The sequence below is a fragment of the Aquarana catesbeiana genome, linkage group LG08 (assembly GCF_042186555.1).
Source record: "Aquarana catesbeiana isolate 2022-GZ linkage group LG08, ASM4218655v1, whole genome shotgun sequence".
Taxonomy (NCBI): Eukaryota; Metazoa; Chordata; class Amphibia; order Anura; family Ranidae; genus Aquarana; species Aquarana catesbeiana.
Genome location: NC_133331.1, coordinates 191,127,967 through 191,146,532, shown reverse-complemented (window position 1 = coordinate 191,146,532; position 18,566 = coordinate 191,127,967). Strand labels below are relative to the sequence as shown.

The following is an 18,566-nucleotide window of genomic DNA, read 5'->3' as shown; positions in this document are numbered from 1 at the left end:
TTTATTTGATCATGCAATTGTCAGTTAAAGTAATGCAGTGCCACATCACATACATGGCCTGGTTATGAAGGGGGGTAAACCTTCCGGAGGTCAAGTGGTTAAGCTTTGACAAAAAGAAACTGGAAGCTGATTTCTATGCAGAGATTTAGCACTCTGCTGTTTTAGTGAATCCCCCCCCCCAATTAGGGTTGAAAACCTCCTGCAGCATTTTTTTACTGACAAAACATGGAAAATTTACTGTCGGAGCACATTTTTTTACTGGCAACCTGAGAAATTACAGAACTCCTATTGAAAACTAACACAGTGAATATTTGAACAGTATAAACATGTTATGGAAACACTGACAATACCTAGAACAAAGTAATTTGCTTGATTTACACTTAAAAAGTCAACACAGCATGAAATGATCAGCCCCTGATATTTACTGGCAGTTGTAAAAAAAATAATTGATTTTTACAAACTGTCAGTAAATTTACTGGCGGTTGGCAAACCTGTCCCCAATGAGTCCAAAAATGGTGAAAGGTCTGGGGATAAAACATATCAGAAGAGACTTGAGGAACCTAAAATGCAAAGCCTATATTATCAAACCCACTCTTTCACGTTGCGAAGGCACACATTTGAGGTATTTATTTATCCATAAAAGTGTTTTCCTCTTTTTTATTAGTCTAAATCGTTACATTTTTTGAAGGGATGTGCCCCAAACATCAATTGTTTCGTTCATTTAGAAATCAGCAATGAAAGATTTACACACATTTAGCAATTCAATTTTTTAGAACCCCCTGTTCTGTCTTGAAAGCGATCAGTATATTTACTGTAATTCATTCTTTTTTTTTAAATGTGAAAAAGTAAATTTTGGTATTGGACTCTGACACTTCCAATGCACAAAGACCTAAATTCGAGTGTATATTTTGCTTCATCTGTATGCGGGTCTTGCTTTTGTTCTTCTACGGCTTGTGACTCCATTGATCATTCAAAAATCAGAATCTCTATTGCAAATGATACCAGCAAATCTGAAATATAACAAAGAGCTCATATATCACTCAGCGAGATCTTATTGCTAACATCAAAGGTAATCGCTCAAGCCTAAACGCTAACAGGTGTGGGTACAAACACTCTTTAAGAATATCTTAGTTAGTTTGAAGTTAATATTGTATTACTGTAGCATACAGGTACACGTGGATACAGGTCTACACAGACAAGGCAAAAAGTATTTTCACTATGAAATCGTTTTGTGCCTAACTAAAAATATTAAATAGATCTAAACTTTCTTCACTATAAATCTTCTTTTTCCAGGTATAATAAAAGATGCAAAGCTAAAATGTATACATATTCTGAAGAAGGGCCTTTTATACATATAACATGTAAATGACATAGTAGTTGCTTCTCCATTATCTAGGTTTCCATAAAACAAATAAATAGTAGCTTTACTTATGAATAATCAATGACAGTTACTGTTTTTAAGCACTTCAATACCAGGCACTTTCACCCCCTTCCTGCCCAGACCAATTTTCAGCTTTCAGTGCTGTCACACTTTGAATGACAATTGCGCAGTCATACAACACTTTACCTAAATGATAGAGCTTTCTTTTGGTGGTATTTAATCACCACTGTTTTTTTATTTTTTGCTAAACAAAAAAAGACTGAAAATTGGGAAAAAAACTTTTCTTAGTTTCTGTTATATAATTTTTGCACATAAGTCATTTTTCTCCTTCACTGATATGTGCTGATGAGGCAGCACTGATGGGCACTGATGAAGCAGCACTGATAAGGAGGAACTGATGAGGCTACACTGATATGCGGCATCGACATGCTGCACTAATGGCCACTGATAGGCAGCACTGATAAGGAGGAACTGATGAGGCTACACTAAAATTCGGCATCGACATGCTGCACTAATGGGCACTGATAGGCAGCACTGATGGGCACTGTTGGGGCTGCACTGATAACCATGACATTTAATGATCAGTGCCTTGATTATCAGTGTACATGTCCTCTGTCACATTTGCTGATTACCGGCACTCTTCTACTCACGCTCTGACAGCACATGAGGAAAGGAATGGCAATAACCAGCACCTTTGTTTATATGTGATCAGCTGTGATTGGACACAGCTGATCACATGGTAAAGGGCTGCTGTGACTGGCCCTTTACCCCGATCTGTGATCAGCTGTGTCTGAAGGACACAACAATCACAGAGCATGCCGGATGAATGCCACAAGGTGTGAGCGGGGGACATGGTTCCATAGACGCCCTCCCAGAACTAGACGATCATGCTGTAGTTGTCTTTTGGCTATAGTGCGGTCAGGAAGTGGTTAAACATAACAAACATAGGCTAGAATCGCAATACATCTTCATAATAAATGAATGTAACCTAAAATTAATTAGAATGGATTACTTATTTTTTCTTTGACATGGGTAAACTTGAAGCACAATTGAACAGCCGAAGTTCCTACATTATAAGCAGTTATGTGCACTGAACACTGGATGTTCATGTCAGGTGAAGATAGGCTGTCTAAGGATTTCAGTATTGTATTTCATCTGATCAGATTCATTTATGTCTATTCAGCTCAACATTCTAATCCTGGAAATATATAATAATGTATTATTACTATATACCCCATATAACTAGCAAGACAGTGGTAATCTAAAGATACATACAACATTAAAATCCTGTATCAAAAAGGAGCCTTAGAAACTCCACCATTGAGAATTCAACAGTTAAATCAGTAATAAACTTAAAGTGTTACTAAACCCACACCAGTAAAATCAGTCTGTATATCCAGTAAAGCATGCTTGTTATACTCACTTGGAACCTAAGGGGTTAATCCTCTGCATTGTAAGTTGACTCCTCTGATCCTCCCCTTCTTCCACAGTCCCCAAACCATCTCCTGATAGAACAGAGCCTTGGGGGCAAGCTGCACATGCTCAGTTGGGTGTGTATTGCTAAAGTTTTTTTTTTTTTCTTGGGAGGGTGCATGGCCAATCAGCACTGTCCAAACAGAGGGTCAGGGGTCATGCAGCCTCATAGGGCAATCAGGTGAGAATGAAAACTCCTCTTACAAGCTTTAACCAGACACTAATAGGAGTCACAAGACTGCTATATACTGCTCATCAGAAAAGGTATTTAGCAGTTTATATTTACTAAAATAATTGCATTTCTATGTTCTGTGTACTTTGGGAGACCATATATAGTGACTGCAGGCTCCTGGGTTTAGTAACACTTTAAAAACCAACAAATATGATATTGCAGCTTATATTGCAGATATGGCTGCAAGAATTATTTTTTAGCCTTTTTTCCTTTAGTTGTACGTAATGATCCAGCAAGCGAGTCTGTTTTTAACATCTTTAATCAGACCAAGCTGTACAGGCTTGAGACAAACCATTTAACACTGTCAAGGGGTACAATACTTTATTCCATTATTCATTTATGTAAAACTTTTATCTCAAAAGGAAAAAAGTGATGCTATAACTGCTTAAAAAGTGTTTGCTGGAGTTTGAATTTAAAGTGATTGTAAAGTCTTGATTAAAAAAATAAAACAACAAACATGTTATACTTACCTCCTTTGTGCAGTAGATTTGCACAGAGCAGCCCGGATCCTCCTCTTCTTGGGACCCTCTCCTGTGCTCCTGGCCCCTCCGTCCTGTCAAGTGCCCCCACAACGTGCAGCTTGCAGCCGAGTCACAGCTCCGTGTGTCCATTCAGACATGGACCCGGCCCCGCTCCCTCTCTTCTCTGATTGGCTTTTATGTGATAGACCAACACAAAGTGGTACATAATTGTGAAGTGGAAGGAAAATGATACATTTTCAACATTTTTTACAAATAAATATGTGAAAAGTGTGGCGTGCATTTGTATTCAGCCCCCTGAGTCAATACTTTGTAGAATCACCTTTCACTGCAATGACAGCTGCAAGTCTTTTTGGAGATGTCTCTACCAGCTTTTGCCCATTCTTGCATTTGCAAAGAAGTGACATTTTTGCCCATTCTTCTTTACAAAATAGCTCAAGCTCTGTCAGATTGGATGGAGAGTGTCCGTGAACAGCAATTTTCAAATCTTGCCACAGATTCTCAATTGTATTTAGGTCTGGACTTTGACTGGGCCATTCTAACACATGAATATGCTTTGATCTAAACCATTCCATTGTAGCTCTGGCTGTATGTTTAGGGTTGTTGTACTGCTGGAAGGTGAACCTTCGCCCCAGTCTCAAGTCTTTTGCAGACTCTAGCAGGTTTTCCTCTAAGATTGCCCTGTATTTGGCTCCATCCATCTTCCCACCAACTCTGACCAGCTTCCCTGTCCTTGCTGAAGAAAAGCATTCCCACAACATGATTCTGCCACCACCATGTTTCACAGTGGGGATGGTGTGTTCAGGGTGATGTGCAGTGCTAGTTTTCCACCACACATAGCATTTTGCTTTTAGGCCAAAAAGTTCAATTTTGGTCTCATCTGAATAGAGCACCTGCTGTTGATCTGCAGCTCCTCTATGGGCCTCTTGGCTGCTTCTCTGATTAATGCTCTCTTTACAAAGCCTGTCAGTTTAGGTGGATGGCCATGTCTTGGTAGGTTTGCAGTTGTGCCATACTCTTTCTATTTTCGGATGACGGATTGAACAGTGCTCCATGAGATGTTCAAAGCTTGGGATATTTTTTAATAACCTAATCCTGCTTTAAAATTCTCCACAACTTTATCTCTGACCTGTCTGGTGTGTTCCTTGGCCTTCATGATGCGGTTTGTTCACTAAGGTTCACTAACAAACCTCTGAGGGCTTCACAGAACAGCTGTATTTATACTGAGATTATTTTCTTTCCCCTCTACAATTATCTGCCACTCTGTGTTGGTCTATCACATAAAATCCCAATAAATACGTTTTTGGTTGTAACATGACAAAATGTGGAAAATGTCAAGGGGTATGAATACTTTTTCAAGGCACTGTAAATCTGCTGGTACATCTAGCACTACCCTCTCCACAAATTGACAATGCTGCTGTCCAGCGGTGGCTCAGTTGCTCCTCCATCAACAGTGGGGACACCCTAAAACAGGTAGTGTGTTACTGGCCAGATGAACAGGGAAAAAGCCTAAAAAAAGAAAACAAATGCAGCCAACACATTTAAGGATTGGGAAAGTGGAAATATATTACATTTTATGGGGGGATATTATCACTTTAAAGATTTTCAAAAACAGAAATGTTTATATTACAGTGGTGATCAATAGAGTTTGGTTATTTCGTATTTATATTTTTTCTTTGATTAGGATTAGGGCTTAAAGAAGGAAAAATGTTATCACTTTATTTACTTAAGTAAATATGCATATTGCCTATGAATATTTTATATTTAAGCCAACATCCAAAGCTTTAGGCTCGTTTTCAATTATTTTCCAGACACTGCATAGTTTCTCTGTTGTACAAATCCTATTGGTTCAAAAGAGGAGAGTTCAGGGGCAGTTAAAAAAAATCCCAATTGCTCCTAAATGTCCGTTTACCAGCAGCAGTGTACATGAGGCCTTAAAACATTGTTTTAGTTTTTAGTTTTCATTGTAAAAAAAAAGCAAAAAAAAACACTTTATCTAAATAATTTTGTTATTTTTATTGGCATGCATTTATTTTTATTTCTTCCAGACTGTGCAGTTATTAGTAACAGTCCTGCTTTGTAAAACGTTAACATGCTTTATCTCTGCAATAAGTAATGATGATAAGCCATCCGTTCCAAGATCAGTTTAACTGTTAATTCACATACTGTGCAGCAATGCCTTCTACTCACATTACAATAAAAGTAAAATCCTTCATGAAGTTATTTAATTCTTCACGTTTAGCAGGTTTACCACCTAACCCTCCCCCCCCTCTTCTGGGGTCCCCTGCCGGTGGTCCCAACTCCCCCCCCCCACGCAGAGTATCCACCATAGCAAGCCTCTTGCTACGGGGGCACTGATGTGGGCTTGCTCCTGTCCATAGACACGCAGAGCTCAGCTCCACCCCATCCTCTGCTCCCTCCTCACTGGCTGTAATTGACTTCAGCGGGAACCAATGGCTCCCACTGCTGTCTTTGAGCCTATGAGGAGGGAGAGCGAGGAGAGAGCGGCTGCTCTCGTGCACATCGCTGAATAGAGATGGGGCTCAGGTAAGTATAAGGGGGAGCGGAGGTAGAGCTGCACTCAGAAGGTTTTTTAACTTAATGCTGAAAATGTTTTAAGGTAAAAAGAAAACATTAAAATGCTACTAAAGTTTCAGATTAAAAAAAAAACAAAAACAAACATGTCATACTTACCTGCTTTGTGTAATGGTTTTGCACAGAGCAGCCCGGATCCTCCTTTTCTCAGGTCCCCGTCTGTGCTTCTGGCCCCTCCCCCTGCTGAATGCCCCCATTGCAGGCTGCTTGCTCTGGGGGCACATGTGTGTTCTTGCTCCCAAGCCACCTCTGTGTGTCCATAAGACACAGAGCGTAGCTCTGACCAGCTCCCTCCTCACTGACTGTAATTGATAGCACAGGGAGCCATTAGCTCCCACTGCTGTATCTCAGCAATTGAGGAGGGAGAAGCCCAGGAGAGCCTCGGCTCTCATGCACATCGCTGGATTGAGATGGGGTTCAGGTAAGTAATGGGGGGGCAGAGCTGCACGTTGAAGTTTTTTTTTACCTTTATACATACAATGTTTAAAGGTAAAGAACCTTAACTTTTACAACCACTTTAAGGCTTTAGAACCACTTTTTCAATGCCAAAAATTGTTGGCCACATAAACAGATATATAGGTGTCATAGTTTTTGACACAGTAAGAAGTTATAGCAAGCATTGCTTTTTTACTGAGAAAATTGACCTGTCACAAGAGAAGGCAAGATTAGTTATAGCTTTTTCATTGTGACTTCTTCTGTTTGCTGTCACACTGATCAAATGACCAGAAGTGACACAGACTGGCTCCGGCCCATTGATGTAGGGCCATGACATATACTTGTATATGTATCTAAGCAAAAGATATTAAAGTTTTCTATACTGTAGGACAGTCTTTCTCAAGCTTTTCAACACAGCTGAACCCTTGAAATAACTTTCTGGTCTCAGGAAACCCCTGCTAAAAATGACTATATCTACAACTCAGGATACATTAGTGTGATGGACAGTGGAAGGAATACTCCTTACAGATGGCTAAAATGAACAGTTGTGTCAGAGGCAACATATCTGAGAGGCAGAAATTGTTCATTGCTCAAGAAACCCCTAGCAACCTCTGGGGGAACCCTTGGGTTCCAAAGAAACCAAGTTGAAAAACCCTGCTGTAGACCTACTGCAGAAACACAGCATCCAATTTGCATAACATGTAAATGTGACCGGCACTCAATGTAGCCAGTTCACACATGTCCGGGGCAGCTGCAGTGCAGTTTTGAAAAAGGTCCTGTGTGTTTTTGGGTCTGATTCAGGTGCAAATTCAGGCAGGCAAGATTTGCACTTGAACCAGTGAACAGAAATGCACCGCACTCTGGACTGCAAACCGCAGCCAGACATGTGTGAACCCAGCCTCAGTAACATGTTACACCCGTATTTAGGGTGTAACATGTTACTAAAGAGCATGCGCCCAAACCTCCCAAACCACCCTCATGGCAGCGGGCGTAGGATCTTCTTCCAGAACCCGCAGTCACAATTTAAAAACATTGCGGTTGTGTGAGGCTCCGCCCCCACAGCCGCATCATTCATTCACAGCGATCTGTGAATGAATTAACTACAGGTCCCATCTTACACCGTGGCAGGTTGCTTGTAGTTTTCCTGAATATCAGTGGCTATCTGCCTGTATGGGAGGTACGGACAGACAGCTGTACTGAGAGTCTGCAGGCACCTGACATTCCCCCTTCTGATCACAGGTGCAATGTTCTGCAGGCTACTGAAAAAATAATAATAATAAATGCACATTTTTTTACCTGCAAAAATATGTACATTCATTTATTTATTTTTCATTTTTTAAGGAGAACTTATCCTTTAACAATAAAATTAGTAACAAGTATTTAGCACCACAATTCTAATAAGCACAGAAGTATTCAAGTACTGTTATAGTTCTGTAGAGCATAGATATGCATAGACTAGATTATTTTCTTTGCTTTGTTTCACAGATTACCAATAATATAGCTCAACATTACATAGATATGTTTGTGTATATGCAATGGTTTAAGGAAACCTAATGTAAACTTTACAATATTTGCTCTCCCTTAAACTAACATCCTTTTCCTCCCAGTAACAGCAGCTCTGTCTTACACAGGCCAGCCATAGGGGCTCTGATAAGGCTGTGTTCCTGTGCGCAGACTCGTTGTGTAGGCTGCCAGCAGCTTAGCTTCCTTTAAAAAATATTCCTTTTTTTTTTCCTCTGCAGGCTCTCCTCAATAAGTTTAGTGCTCACCACACAGGAACAGGCCCTCACATTGTCTGCTGACCTTTCACATTTCCACAGTAGCTGGGAGGGATTGTGCGTTTTTTCCGTTCTTTGTTAAAAAAAATTCCCCCACCCCTAGTTTTAAACTTGAAGGCAGTTCAAAGGGGTTTCTTAAAGACTCTCAGTAAGCACTTAGAAGCTGAAGCGGATCTGTGTGTGTGGAAAATAGAGGACCATGGCAGAAAGGCTGTGTGCTTTAATAAGCCTTCTTGGGCTGATCAGTTTGGTCACCACTACTTTGGTCAAGCCACATATCTATACCGCTGGATCTTCCCATATAGCCTCAACACTTGAAGTGCATGGGATATCTACCTTCGCTCATGGTCTACCGGGACATGAGGACACAATTGAGAGAAAGGATGTTTTACACCATGGCAATGGGCGTTCACCAAAAACAAACCTACCTGACAGCCGGGGGACAAATTCTTCTCCTTTGACAGGATCACCTATACCAAAAAGAGGGTAAGTGACATTCTTAGTAAATCAGGATATTACAATTTTTATGAATTAAGTAGATGATAATCACTTAGCAAATGGAATGATTGTAAATAAGGTGAACCTGCATTCAGTTTGAAAACTCTAACTATATGCGACACAAAAAAAAAAAAAGGATTTTTCCTAGCACATTGGGTATTCAAAGGGAGCTGAGGCTCACATTAATTCTGAATATTGAGTTGATTATATATATATATATATATAACATTGCCTGGAAATAAGGGTTGGTAATACTACTTAACAACTAAGACAGCATCTAAAGACAAATTTGGTCCAGTTGACATAGAGTGAAAAGGACAGCTGGTACATTGTTGTAATATTATAAGGCATCACATAAATGCACTGACTTCGGTCTAAGGCAGCAATTTCCCTTTTGTGATGTATGTGGGATATTTGTACTCTTACATGGTTAAGGAACACCTTGATTGCTTGTAATTGAATATGATGTCATCATTGACAGTTATAAATTCAATTCTGAGTTCACATTAAGCATAACTGGGAAAAAATGGGCATTACAAATCTTTCAAAATGACTGCAAGAGCAACAGGTAGTTGCAAGTTTAAATTTTAAAATTCTATACATTGAGATAAATGTGTTAGTCTATTTAACAAAGAACTGAAAAAAATTACAATAATGTAAACTAATTTTTCTAACTAATAATTTTTATATTAAAACAGAAAGAAGTTAGTAAATTGCAACTGGAATAGAAATTAATAATAGAAGTGACATTCCCAAACCTTTGGATGAAATTCAGTGACATTCCAGAACTGTGTTGCCATTTCCGGGATTTGCCTAATCTTCCTTTGCAGGAGAGGGCTGATAGAACTGAAGTATAGCTCTGCTTCTGAGTTTCTTTCCAGTAAAAATGCATTATATGTATCATTTCTACTAACTACGCAATTAAAAAACATAATAATGTGCCTTTTTATTCTGTCCCTGATAGCTTCCAAATTTGTTCCATTTACAAAGTTTTAGATGCAAAACCTTAACAGTTGGAGGAATTACATTTTTGCTTGCTAATGCAATAGATTCAAGCAGTTCTTAAAGTGGAACTTTAGGCCAAAAATAAAAAAGGGCGAACTGGTAGGCTCTTTAATGCAGAAGAGACATGCTTTGAATCTAAATGAACTTCCGCACTTGCGCAGGAGTACCGTCATCTCCACCTAGCCAATGAAAGCGCCTAGTGATTGAGACCCGGAAGCCAGCCATCTGAAGATGTCAGCGGCCGGGGGAGGAGCAGCTGTGATGAGTATAGTTCCGCTTTAAGTGGAACTAAACCCCCTGTTTGACGGTTTAAAAAAAGTTATATTCCCAGCATGCCAGGAATGCTAACTGTCATATTTTCTTGTGCTGTCAACCAAACTGTCAAACCATCAAATGGTTGGTGTCATAACTGATCACAGGTGCAGCACCATGGCAGTTCCAGATCAAACAGAGGCCACAATGGCAGCTTCCTTGGCTGAAAAGGATAGGAGGGTTTAGTTCCGCTTTCAGTGCATCACTTTAAAATTGAATTAAAAAAGAATTACCAACAGTTCACAGATCAGCAAACTGACTGTAGTTAAGGCCAATTTTGACTTGGGGTACAGAGACACGCTGGTGTTCAGATTGGGGCTCAGAGTAAAGGGTAAGGCATGTTTGTATATCATGGTTTCTAGGACAGTGACAGGCCACCAGCATCCAGGCAACCAATGATGCGGGGCTTAGCATTGACATTGGGCAGAGCCCGATGGGGATGCTAAGACACTAGAACCTCATCCTTTGTAATTGACAGCAGATGGCAGTGGGTGGATTTCATAATCACCATTGGGCTGTCTAGTAGCTATGGGATCCATCCACTGCACCTGATGGGCAACTAGTCTCTCAGCCTCCTTTGAGGCTCTGCCAACTCAACAGTGGGGCAGATATTTTCCCAGAAGGGAGGGTAGCACCCATCCTCATATAAGATCTGAGATCAGAGGACAGTGGTGTGTGTTTAGATCTTGTAGTAATACAAATCCCAGCACAACAAAGCACAAATCATTGTACTTACAGTTCTACATAACCTAGAAATAAAAATTGAAATAGTTCTGGAGTACCAGACAAAGTATAAAAGAACAAGTTGAATGTGTAAGAATCCTCTTTACTGAAAACATGAAAGTGCCCATTCTTCATGGCTTACAGTAGAGCAATGGTCAAACAATCTGGTGGACCTGATGGCAACCTCTGATAGACTAGTTCTCCATCAGGTCCACATTCTTTTTGATTGGCAATGGTTGAGAATTGCAAAGGTCGGCCCTGACATTCCGCCACTATGTGGGGGCCCAAGACGGCAGGAAGGGGGGCCCACTGCAAAACATGTGAAAAGGTCCTGCTGTGGGACCATAATAAAGGGCCCCGGGATTAGTGGGAAGGACCCCAGGCCCAGAGGGAAGAGCCCTGGCCAGGGGTCTGGGGAGCCCTTCATGATTTCTTGAACTGGGGCCCTGAAGGTTCTGGTTATGCCTCTGACTATAGGTCTCAGTCGGACATTAATCCAACTCAATAGTATTCAATTTTGTTGCCAGCGGATTAGACATTAATGGCTGTGTGTTGAGTTATTTTGAGGGGACAGCAAATTTACACTGTTATGCTGTACACTCACTACTTTACATTGTAACAAAGTGTAATTTCTTCAGTGTTGTCACATGAAAAAAATATAATAAAATATTTACAAAAATGTGAGGGGTGTACTCACTTTTGTGAGATACTGTATGTAGCCTCAGCTGCATACAGTATACAGTGCTGGGTTCCTACAGTGAGACAGGGACTGTTCTGCCTTGTGACATGACAGGGATCTACTGCTCCCTGTCTCATCTAGAGCAGTGATCGCTGTCATGTCAGTGGTAGCCCATCCCCCCACAGTTATAATCACTTACTAGGACACACTTAACCCCTTGACCACCCCCTAGTTTTTAACCCCTTCCCTGCCAGTGTCATTTACACAGTAATCAGTGCATTTTTTATAGCACTGATCGCTGTATAAATGACAATGGTCCCAAAATAGTGTCAAAAGTGTCAGATGTGTCCGCCTTAATGTCGCAGTCATGATAAAAATCGCAGATCGCCGCCATTACTAATAAGTAAAAAATGAATAATAAAAATGCCATAAATCTATCCCCTATTTTGTAGACGCTAAAACCAATCAATATACGCTTATTGCAATTTTTTTACCAAAAATATGTAGAAGAATACATATCGGCCTTAACTGAGAAAGAAATTCATTTTTTTATATATTTTTTGGGGATATTTATTATAGCTAAAAGAAAAAAATATAGCTTTTTTTTCAAAATTGTCGCTCTTTTTTTGTTTATAGCGCAAAAAATAAAAACCGCAGAGGTGATCAAATACCACCAAAAGAAAACTCTATTTGTGGGAAAAAAAGGACATCAATTTTGTTGGGATACAACGTCGCATGACCGCGGAATTGTCAGTTAAAGCAACGCAGTGCCAAATCACAAAAAGTGCTCTGGTCAGGAAGGGGGTAAATTCTTCCGGCACTGAAGTGGTTAAAGTGTAAGTTTACTCACAGATGAAAATAAAAAATCAGCACAGAGGCCATCCCTTGTGCTGCTGGCTTCTCTATTAGCTGAAATCCTCTTCTATCAATCCCGCATCTACGCCACCGCCATAATCTTCCCCAAGCCGATGTAGCTGTGACAGGCATTCATCAAGAGTGCCAGACTAAGCCCACCCTTTCAACCCATCTCCCCTATTATCAGAAACTGTACTGCTTCTATGAATGAAACACAATCTATGAATGGAAAACGGGTGGATGATTGAAAGGTCCGCCCCCCTTCATTCATAAGTGAGGTTTCTTTCATAGAAGCTATAGGATGGCTTCTTTGAATGGTTGAGTTAAGCGGAAAGGGCAGGCATTGTCAGGCACTCTTGATGAGTACTTCATCAGCTCTTCTATCCCTCGCCACACCTGAAGAAAAGTTCAAAGGAACTTGACAATTGACGAATTTTATAGATTTTAAGTTTGGGATGGGGTTTATGAAAAATAGGAATTGCACCCAAAACAAGTTGTTTTTTTGCTTTCTGTATCTCTTTTGGTGGATTGACCTATTTAGAAGCCTACAGTCTGGATATAGAGGACCTGTCACCCCCCCCCCCCCCCCCTAAAAAAAAACAAAAAAAAAAAAAAAACAAGGTACACCAGGATATTAGCAACCCCACTTCCCACTCCCTCTCTAACTGCTTGTTTGAAAAAAAAAAACAATTCTAATGCCCTGTTTACTTACCTAAAGCCACACTCACATGAGGCTGCCACCCTTCTTTACTCCTGGAGGACATTCTTCGGGTGTCCACTTCAAGGCGACACTTCTAGTTGCCAGGTCCTCCCTCATAGGCTACAGAGGCAAGAGAACTAACAGTGGATTGTGCCCAAGAAGATAACAAGCAGAGAAAAATGCCTTGTCCCTGTAGAAGGAAATTAGCTTAACTTATAGAGGAAACTGGCACTTTGATCCATTACACTGCAGGGTGGCTTAGGAAGAGGTGTCTGGAATCAAGACTAAGGAGTATGGTAAATAATGCACAATGCACTCAATTTTAGTCTTGCCTAGAGTTGGGTTTAAAAAAACAACAGGATAAAGAGGACCTTCATTTATCCTAAATAATAATAAAAAAAAAAAAAAAAAAAAGCTATTAATGTATAAAATCCTGCACACACTCCACACATATGCACAGGCTGCTATATTGTACACTCACAACACACACAATGTTAGACCCTAATCACACTACACACAGGTATCCTCACATACATTACAGGTTTGGGAATATTTGTAAGGTTTATTTAAAATTGTAAAGATTTTAAGTGCAAGTTATTTTTTTTTTTAATCTGTGATTTTAACTGTTTCACAAAAATGCACAATATTAAAACTCTAAATATTTATTATTTAACGTATTATTATGCTTAATTATTTAAATTATTATTATTATAATTAGCTTATTATTAAAGAGGTTGTAATCCATTGTGTTTTTTCACCTTAACACATCCTATGCATTAAGGTGAAAAAACTTCCGACGCTGACGTCCCTCCAGCCCCCCGTTGTACTCACCTGAGCCCTTTGTTCCCTCAGCAGAGACACGCTCTTCCTCTCTGCCTGGGGTTCTCAGCTCTTGATTGGATAGATTGATAGCAGCGCAGCCATTGGCTCCCGTTGCTGTCAATCAAATCCAAATGACGCAGGCCCCGGGGGAGGGGCCAAGTCCGGCATTCTGTGTCTATGCACGCAAATGCTGGACTCGAGAGCCCGCCCGCAAGTTAACCCCCTGGGAGAGCGCTTCTCCTAGGGGGTTTACTGATGCGAGGAGGAGCCGCGAGCGCCGCTGGGGGACCCCAGAAGAGGAGGTTCAGGGGCCACACTGTGCAAAACGAACTGCACAGTGGAGGCAAGTATGATATGTTTGTTATTTTAGAAAAATAAAAAAAGAAGGTGTACAATCACTTTAAATTGATTGAGACTGAGATTATGTTGATGGGGGATTTGGGTTTGTATAACAGATATCACTAGGCTGGTGGATTTGTGGGGGCTGCATCGTGGACCCCTATATACCATATATCACAACGATTCTTATACAGACAGCTAACCAACAAAAATTATTGGGGTTCCTGCTATTTTTATTTATTTATCATTAACGAGTCAGATAATCTCTATATATTCACGTTACCCACTTACCTCTGTGTAATATCATCTCTCCTGTTGCCACTCTTGTCTTCCTAATCATTGTCATGGCTCTTTCTAAATTGGGCATCAGGTCCCTGGGCACTTCTACTGCCAAGTTCACTTGCTACAAGCATTTCCCCTTCTGTGTGCTTAAATTGAATGTGGCCTCTCACGTACGGAAGTATTTAAATAACTAAGAGTAAGTACACCAGTGGCTTGATATTAGAAATGCATTGGGACAGAGAAGAACCTGCTACAGAGTACATTTAGGCATAATATGTTCAGAATGATAGTTTATTTGGATTAAAAAAAAAATATATATATATATATACACACATACATACATACATACACACACACACACAATATTACCAAAAGTATTGGGATGCCTGCCTTTACACGCACATGAACTTTAATGGCACCTCAGTCTTAGCCCACCTTGGCCCACCCTTTGCAGCTATAACAGCTTCAACTCTTTTGGGAAGCCTGTCCACAAGGTGTAGGAGTGTGTTTATGGGAATGTATGACCATTCTTCCAGAAGTGCATTTGTGAGGTCAGGCACTAATGTTGGACAAGAAGGCCTGGCTTGCAGTCTCCACTCTAACTCATTCCAAAGCTGTTCTATTGAGTCAAGGTCAGGACTCTGTGCAGGACAGTCAAGTTCCTTCACCTCAAACTTGCTCATCCAAGTCTTTATGGACCTTGCTTTGCTAAATGACTATCCGTTCCGGTTACTGAAATTTGGCTATGTTTTGACTACCTTTGTTCTTTTTATTTTTATTATTAAACAAGTGTGATTTAACTGTACTTCTGTCTTGGTCTGATTACATGGTTTCTGACAGTAAAAAGAACAAACGTAGTCAAAACATAGCCAAAGTTCAGTAACTGGAACGGATAGTCAGCCAAGCCAGAAGCCAGGGATCAATGTAGTGGAACAGCAAGCAAGATCTGGAGCCAGAAGGGATGTCAGCAAAGCAAGTCTTTAAACAGGAATGCAAGAGAATGTCTCTGTGATGTTGACCAAGGCAAAGACAGAGATTCACGGGGCTGAACGGCTTAAGTAGGCACTAGGCAGGACTGACGAGCAGGATATCATCAACAGCTGAGTAACTGTGGAGAGATTGGAGCTGGCAATTAGCCGACAGCTGAGCAGCCAGCTCTGAGAAGGAAAGGCTGAGCCCAGCCCTGACATACTCCTGAAGAAGCGGGTCCCTGCGAAACATGTAGAGTCTATAACTGCATAAAGACGAATAACACATTTCCTATTGTGGGTCAACACATCTATTTCTTTACAGTTTACATCAGAGGAATTTGATTATTTAAATGTGTTTCCTGTTTTGGGATATGTGGCACCTCTTGTTTGTTATATGTCTGCCATTGTGGTCATATATCCTTTTAAACAATATTTTTCTCAATAAATTAGTATTTTTATAAAAAGCTGTTTTAGCATTGTAAGTGTATACCGTACCATGAAAGTCCGAAGCTGCCTCAATTCCCTGGCTGTTTCCATTGAAAAAACAAACTGGTTCTTTAGTAGTAGCGAGCACAGCCACAAAACAAGCATAGAAATTCTAAAGTTTGTATAAAAAGTGACAGTCATACATTATCTTACATTACTAGTTTTGTAATAGGTAACACATTATTGATAAAATTGGCAAGCCATTATATATCTGTGGACTTCAAATAGATATTTAGTAAAGCATTTAATGGAAAATACATTTTCAATCTGTTCCTCTTTGCACTGGCTACCATGGATACCTGGAACCATTTCTGTTGCTATGGAAGCTTGACACCTGTAAAGAAGTGGGGGCACCCCATCAATTTCCATCACAACTTCTCTTTTATCAATTGATGTCCATCTGCATTTCAGTAAACAAAGGAATATAATGGGAAATTCAATAAATATACAAATTAGAGCATTCCTCGGGCAGTATGAATGGGGTCTGCCTCAGAACTGAACATTGTCACTAAAACTAGTTCAGTTTAAAGCATACACTTTATACTTCTCCAGAAAAATGCAAACTCTAAAAAGCAGGTATAAAGTAGAAAATATGGGATCATTATAATTAGAAATACTAAATATCACAATAATTAAACTCTGGTTAAAAGGCACAAATCTATTTATTAAAGAAAAATTTCAGTTTCTCAGAGGCCAGTTAGAAATGATCTTCACTGACCCGACAAAAGTAAACTGAATAATCATTTTTCTTTTCTGTTATGGATTTTTTTTTTTGTTATTCACATACGGTAAACCCTTTTTTTTTTTTTTTTTTTAAATATAAGGCCAGGAGTCGATTGTTCTTTCTTTACTTAGAGCCCTTTCACACTGGGGCGGGGGCGTTGTCGGCGTTAAAGCGCCGCTATTGTAAGCGGCGCTTTACCGTCGGTATGCGGCCGCTAGCGGGGCGGTTTTACCCCCCTGCTAGCGGCCGAGAAAGGGTTAAAACCACCGCAAAGCGCCTCTGCAGAGGCGCTTTGCCGGCGGTATAGCCGCACCGTCCCATTGATGTCAATGGGCAGGAGCGATAAAGGAGCGGTATACACTCCGCTCCTTCACCGCTCCGAAGATGCTGCTGGCAGGACTTTTTTTACCGTCCTGCCAGCGCACCGCTCCAGTGTGAAAGCCCTCGGGGCTTTCACACTGGAATTAAAGCAGCGGCTGTTTCGGGTTGGTTTGCAGGTGCTATTATTAGCGCAATAGTGCCTGCAAACCGCCCCGGTGTGAAAGGGCCCTTACCCCTCTATTGTGGGCAGTTTGAAGTAAGTGTTGGCAAAACCCAGGACCTTGCAACTGACTCTTATCTGATTGGCTGCCAAAATCTCTGGAAAATCTCAGAAAACTTTGTCAGTCATTCTATTTAGGCCATCTTGCTTCGGCTTCAACACACATTAACAGCTAGTTTACACTTGCTTCAAAACAAGGCTTTGGACAGGCTTTGTTAAAGCCCTCTGAACGCCAGTCAAAGCTCCTGTCACTAAATAAAATGGTTAGCTTACAGTCCTATTTACACAGGCTTTTGCTTTGCATTTCTTTGGCTTCGCTTCAAAAATTATACCCCATTTAGCTTTAGTGGTGCTTCAAAGCCTCCATAGAAGCCTATGGTAAAGCTCGCTTGAAGCCCCCATTGAAGCCCCACCGAAGCATCATGACGCCTCACCAAAGCCTCATCGAAGTCCCACCAAAGCCCACTAAAGGTTTATCGAAGCCTCATCGAAGCTCCACCAAAGCCTCATCGAAGCTCCACCAAAGCCTCATCGAAGCTCCACCAAAGCCTCATCGAAGCTCCACCAAAGCCTCATCGAAGCTCCACCAAAGCCTTATCGAAGCCTCATTAAAGCACCAAGCAAAAGCCTGTGTAAACAGGACTGTAAGCTAACCATTTAATTTAGTGACAGGGAACTTTAATAAAGCCTGTCCGAAGCCATGTTTTGAAGCAAGTGTAAACTAGCCCTAAAGACAAATCCACTGTTCGCTACAAGTGTACTTGGAAGCGCAGTCGCTGTAGATTTGAGGGGAAGCTCTGCTGATTTCTATCACCCAATCATGTGCAGGCAAAAATGCTGTTTTTTTTATCAGATCTACAGTGATTGAAATTGTAGTGCACAGTGGATTTGCCTTTGGTAAATAAACCCCATTGTTCACCTCCAAGCTGCCAAGATCTATTGAATGCATTGTTACCTGGTCAGCAGGGTTGTAGTGCAGGGTCCTGAGCTACAATGGCGACCCTAGGGGGGGGGCCAGAGGGGGCCCTGACCCCCCCAACATTATGCTGTGCCCCACCATGTGCCCCCCCAAAAAAAAAAAAATTTTTTTTTTTTACAAAAAATCAATGTCTAAGAGGGAGAGAGTCCCCAGTCAGCTCCTGCGGGTGATTCCTCCCCCCTCCCCTGCTCGCTGACACTGCATAATGCGAGCATTCACACAACCACGGCCGCCTGATCTGCTCCTTCACCTGTATCCTCATTGGCAGGGAGAAGAG

At 40.9% G+C, this 18,566-nt stretch overlaps 1 protein-coding gene and 1 long non-coding RNA gene across 2 annotated transcripts in view; one reads left to right on the top strand and one right to left on the bottom strand.

Annotated features, from left to right (window-relative positions):
- Positions 1–244: 244 nt before the first annotated feature.
- Positions 245–13,283, bottom strand: LOC141106189 (uncharacterized). The gene is made up of 3 exons (XR_012235687.1): positions 13,158–13,283; positions 8,802–8,843; positions 245–1,010 (listed from the first exon to the last, which is right to left on the bottom strand). It is a non-coding gene; the product is annotated as an uncharacterized lncRNA (long non-coding RNA).
- Positions 8,437–18,566, top strand: part of MMRN2 (multimerin 2) — a 61,840-nt gene continuing 51,710 nt past the window's right edge. The window contains exon 1 of the mRNA XM_073596735.1: positions 8,437–8,859. Coding sequence (XP_073452836.1) covers positions 8,573–8,859 — 287 coding nt within the window. The 5' untranslated portion in view covers positions 8,437–8,572. The remainder of the gene's footprint in view (positions 8,860–18,566) is intronic.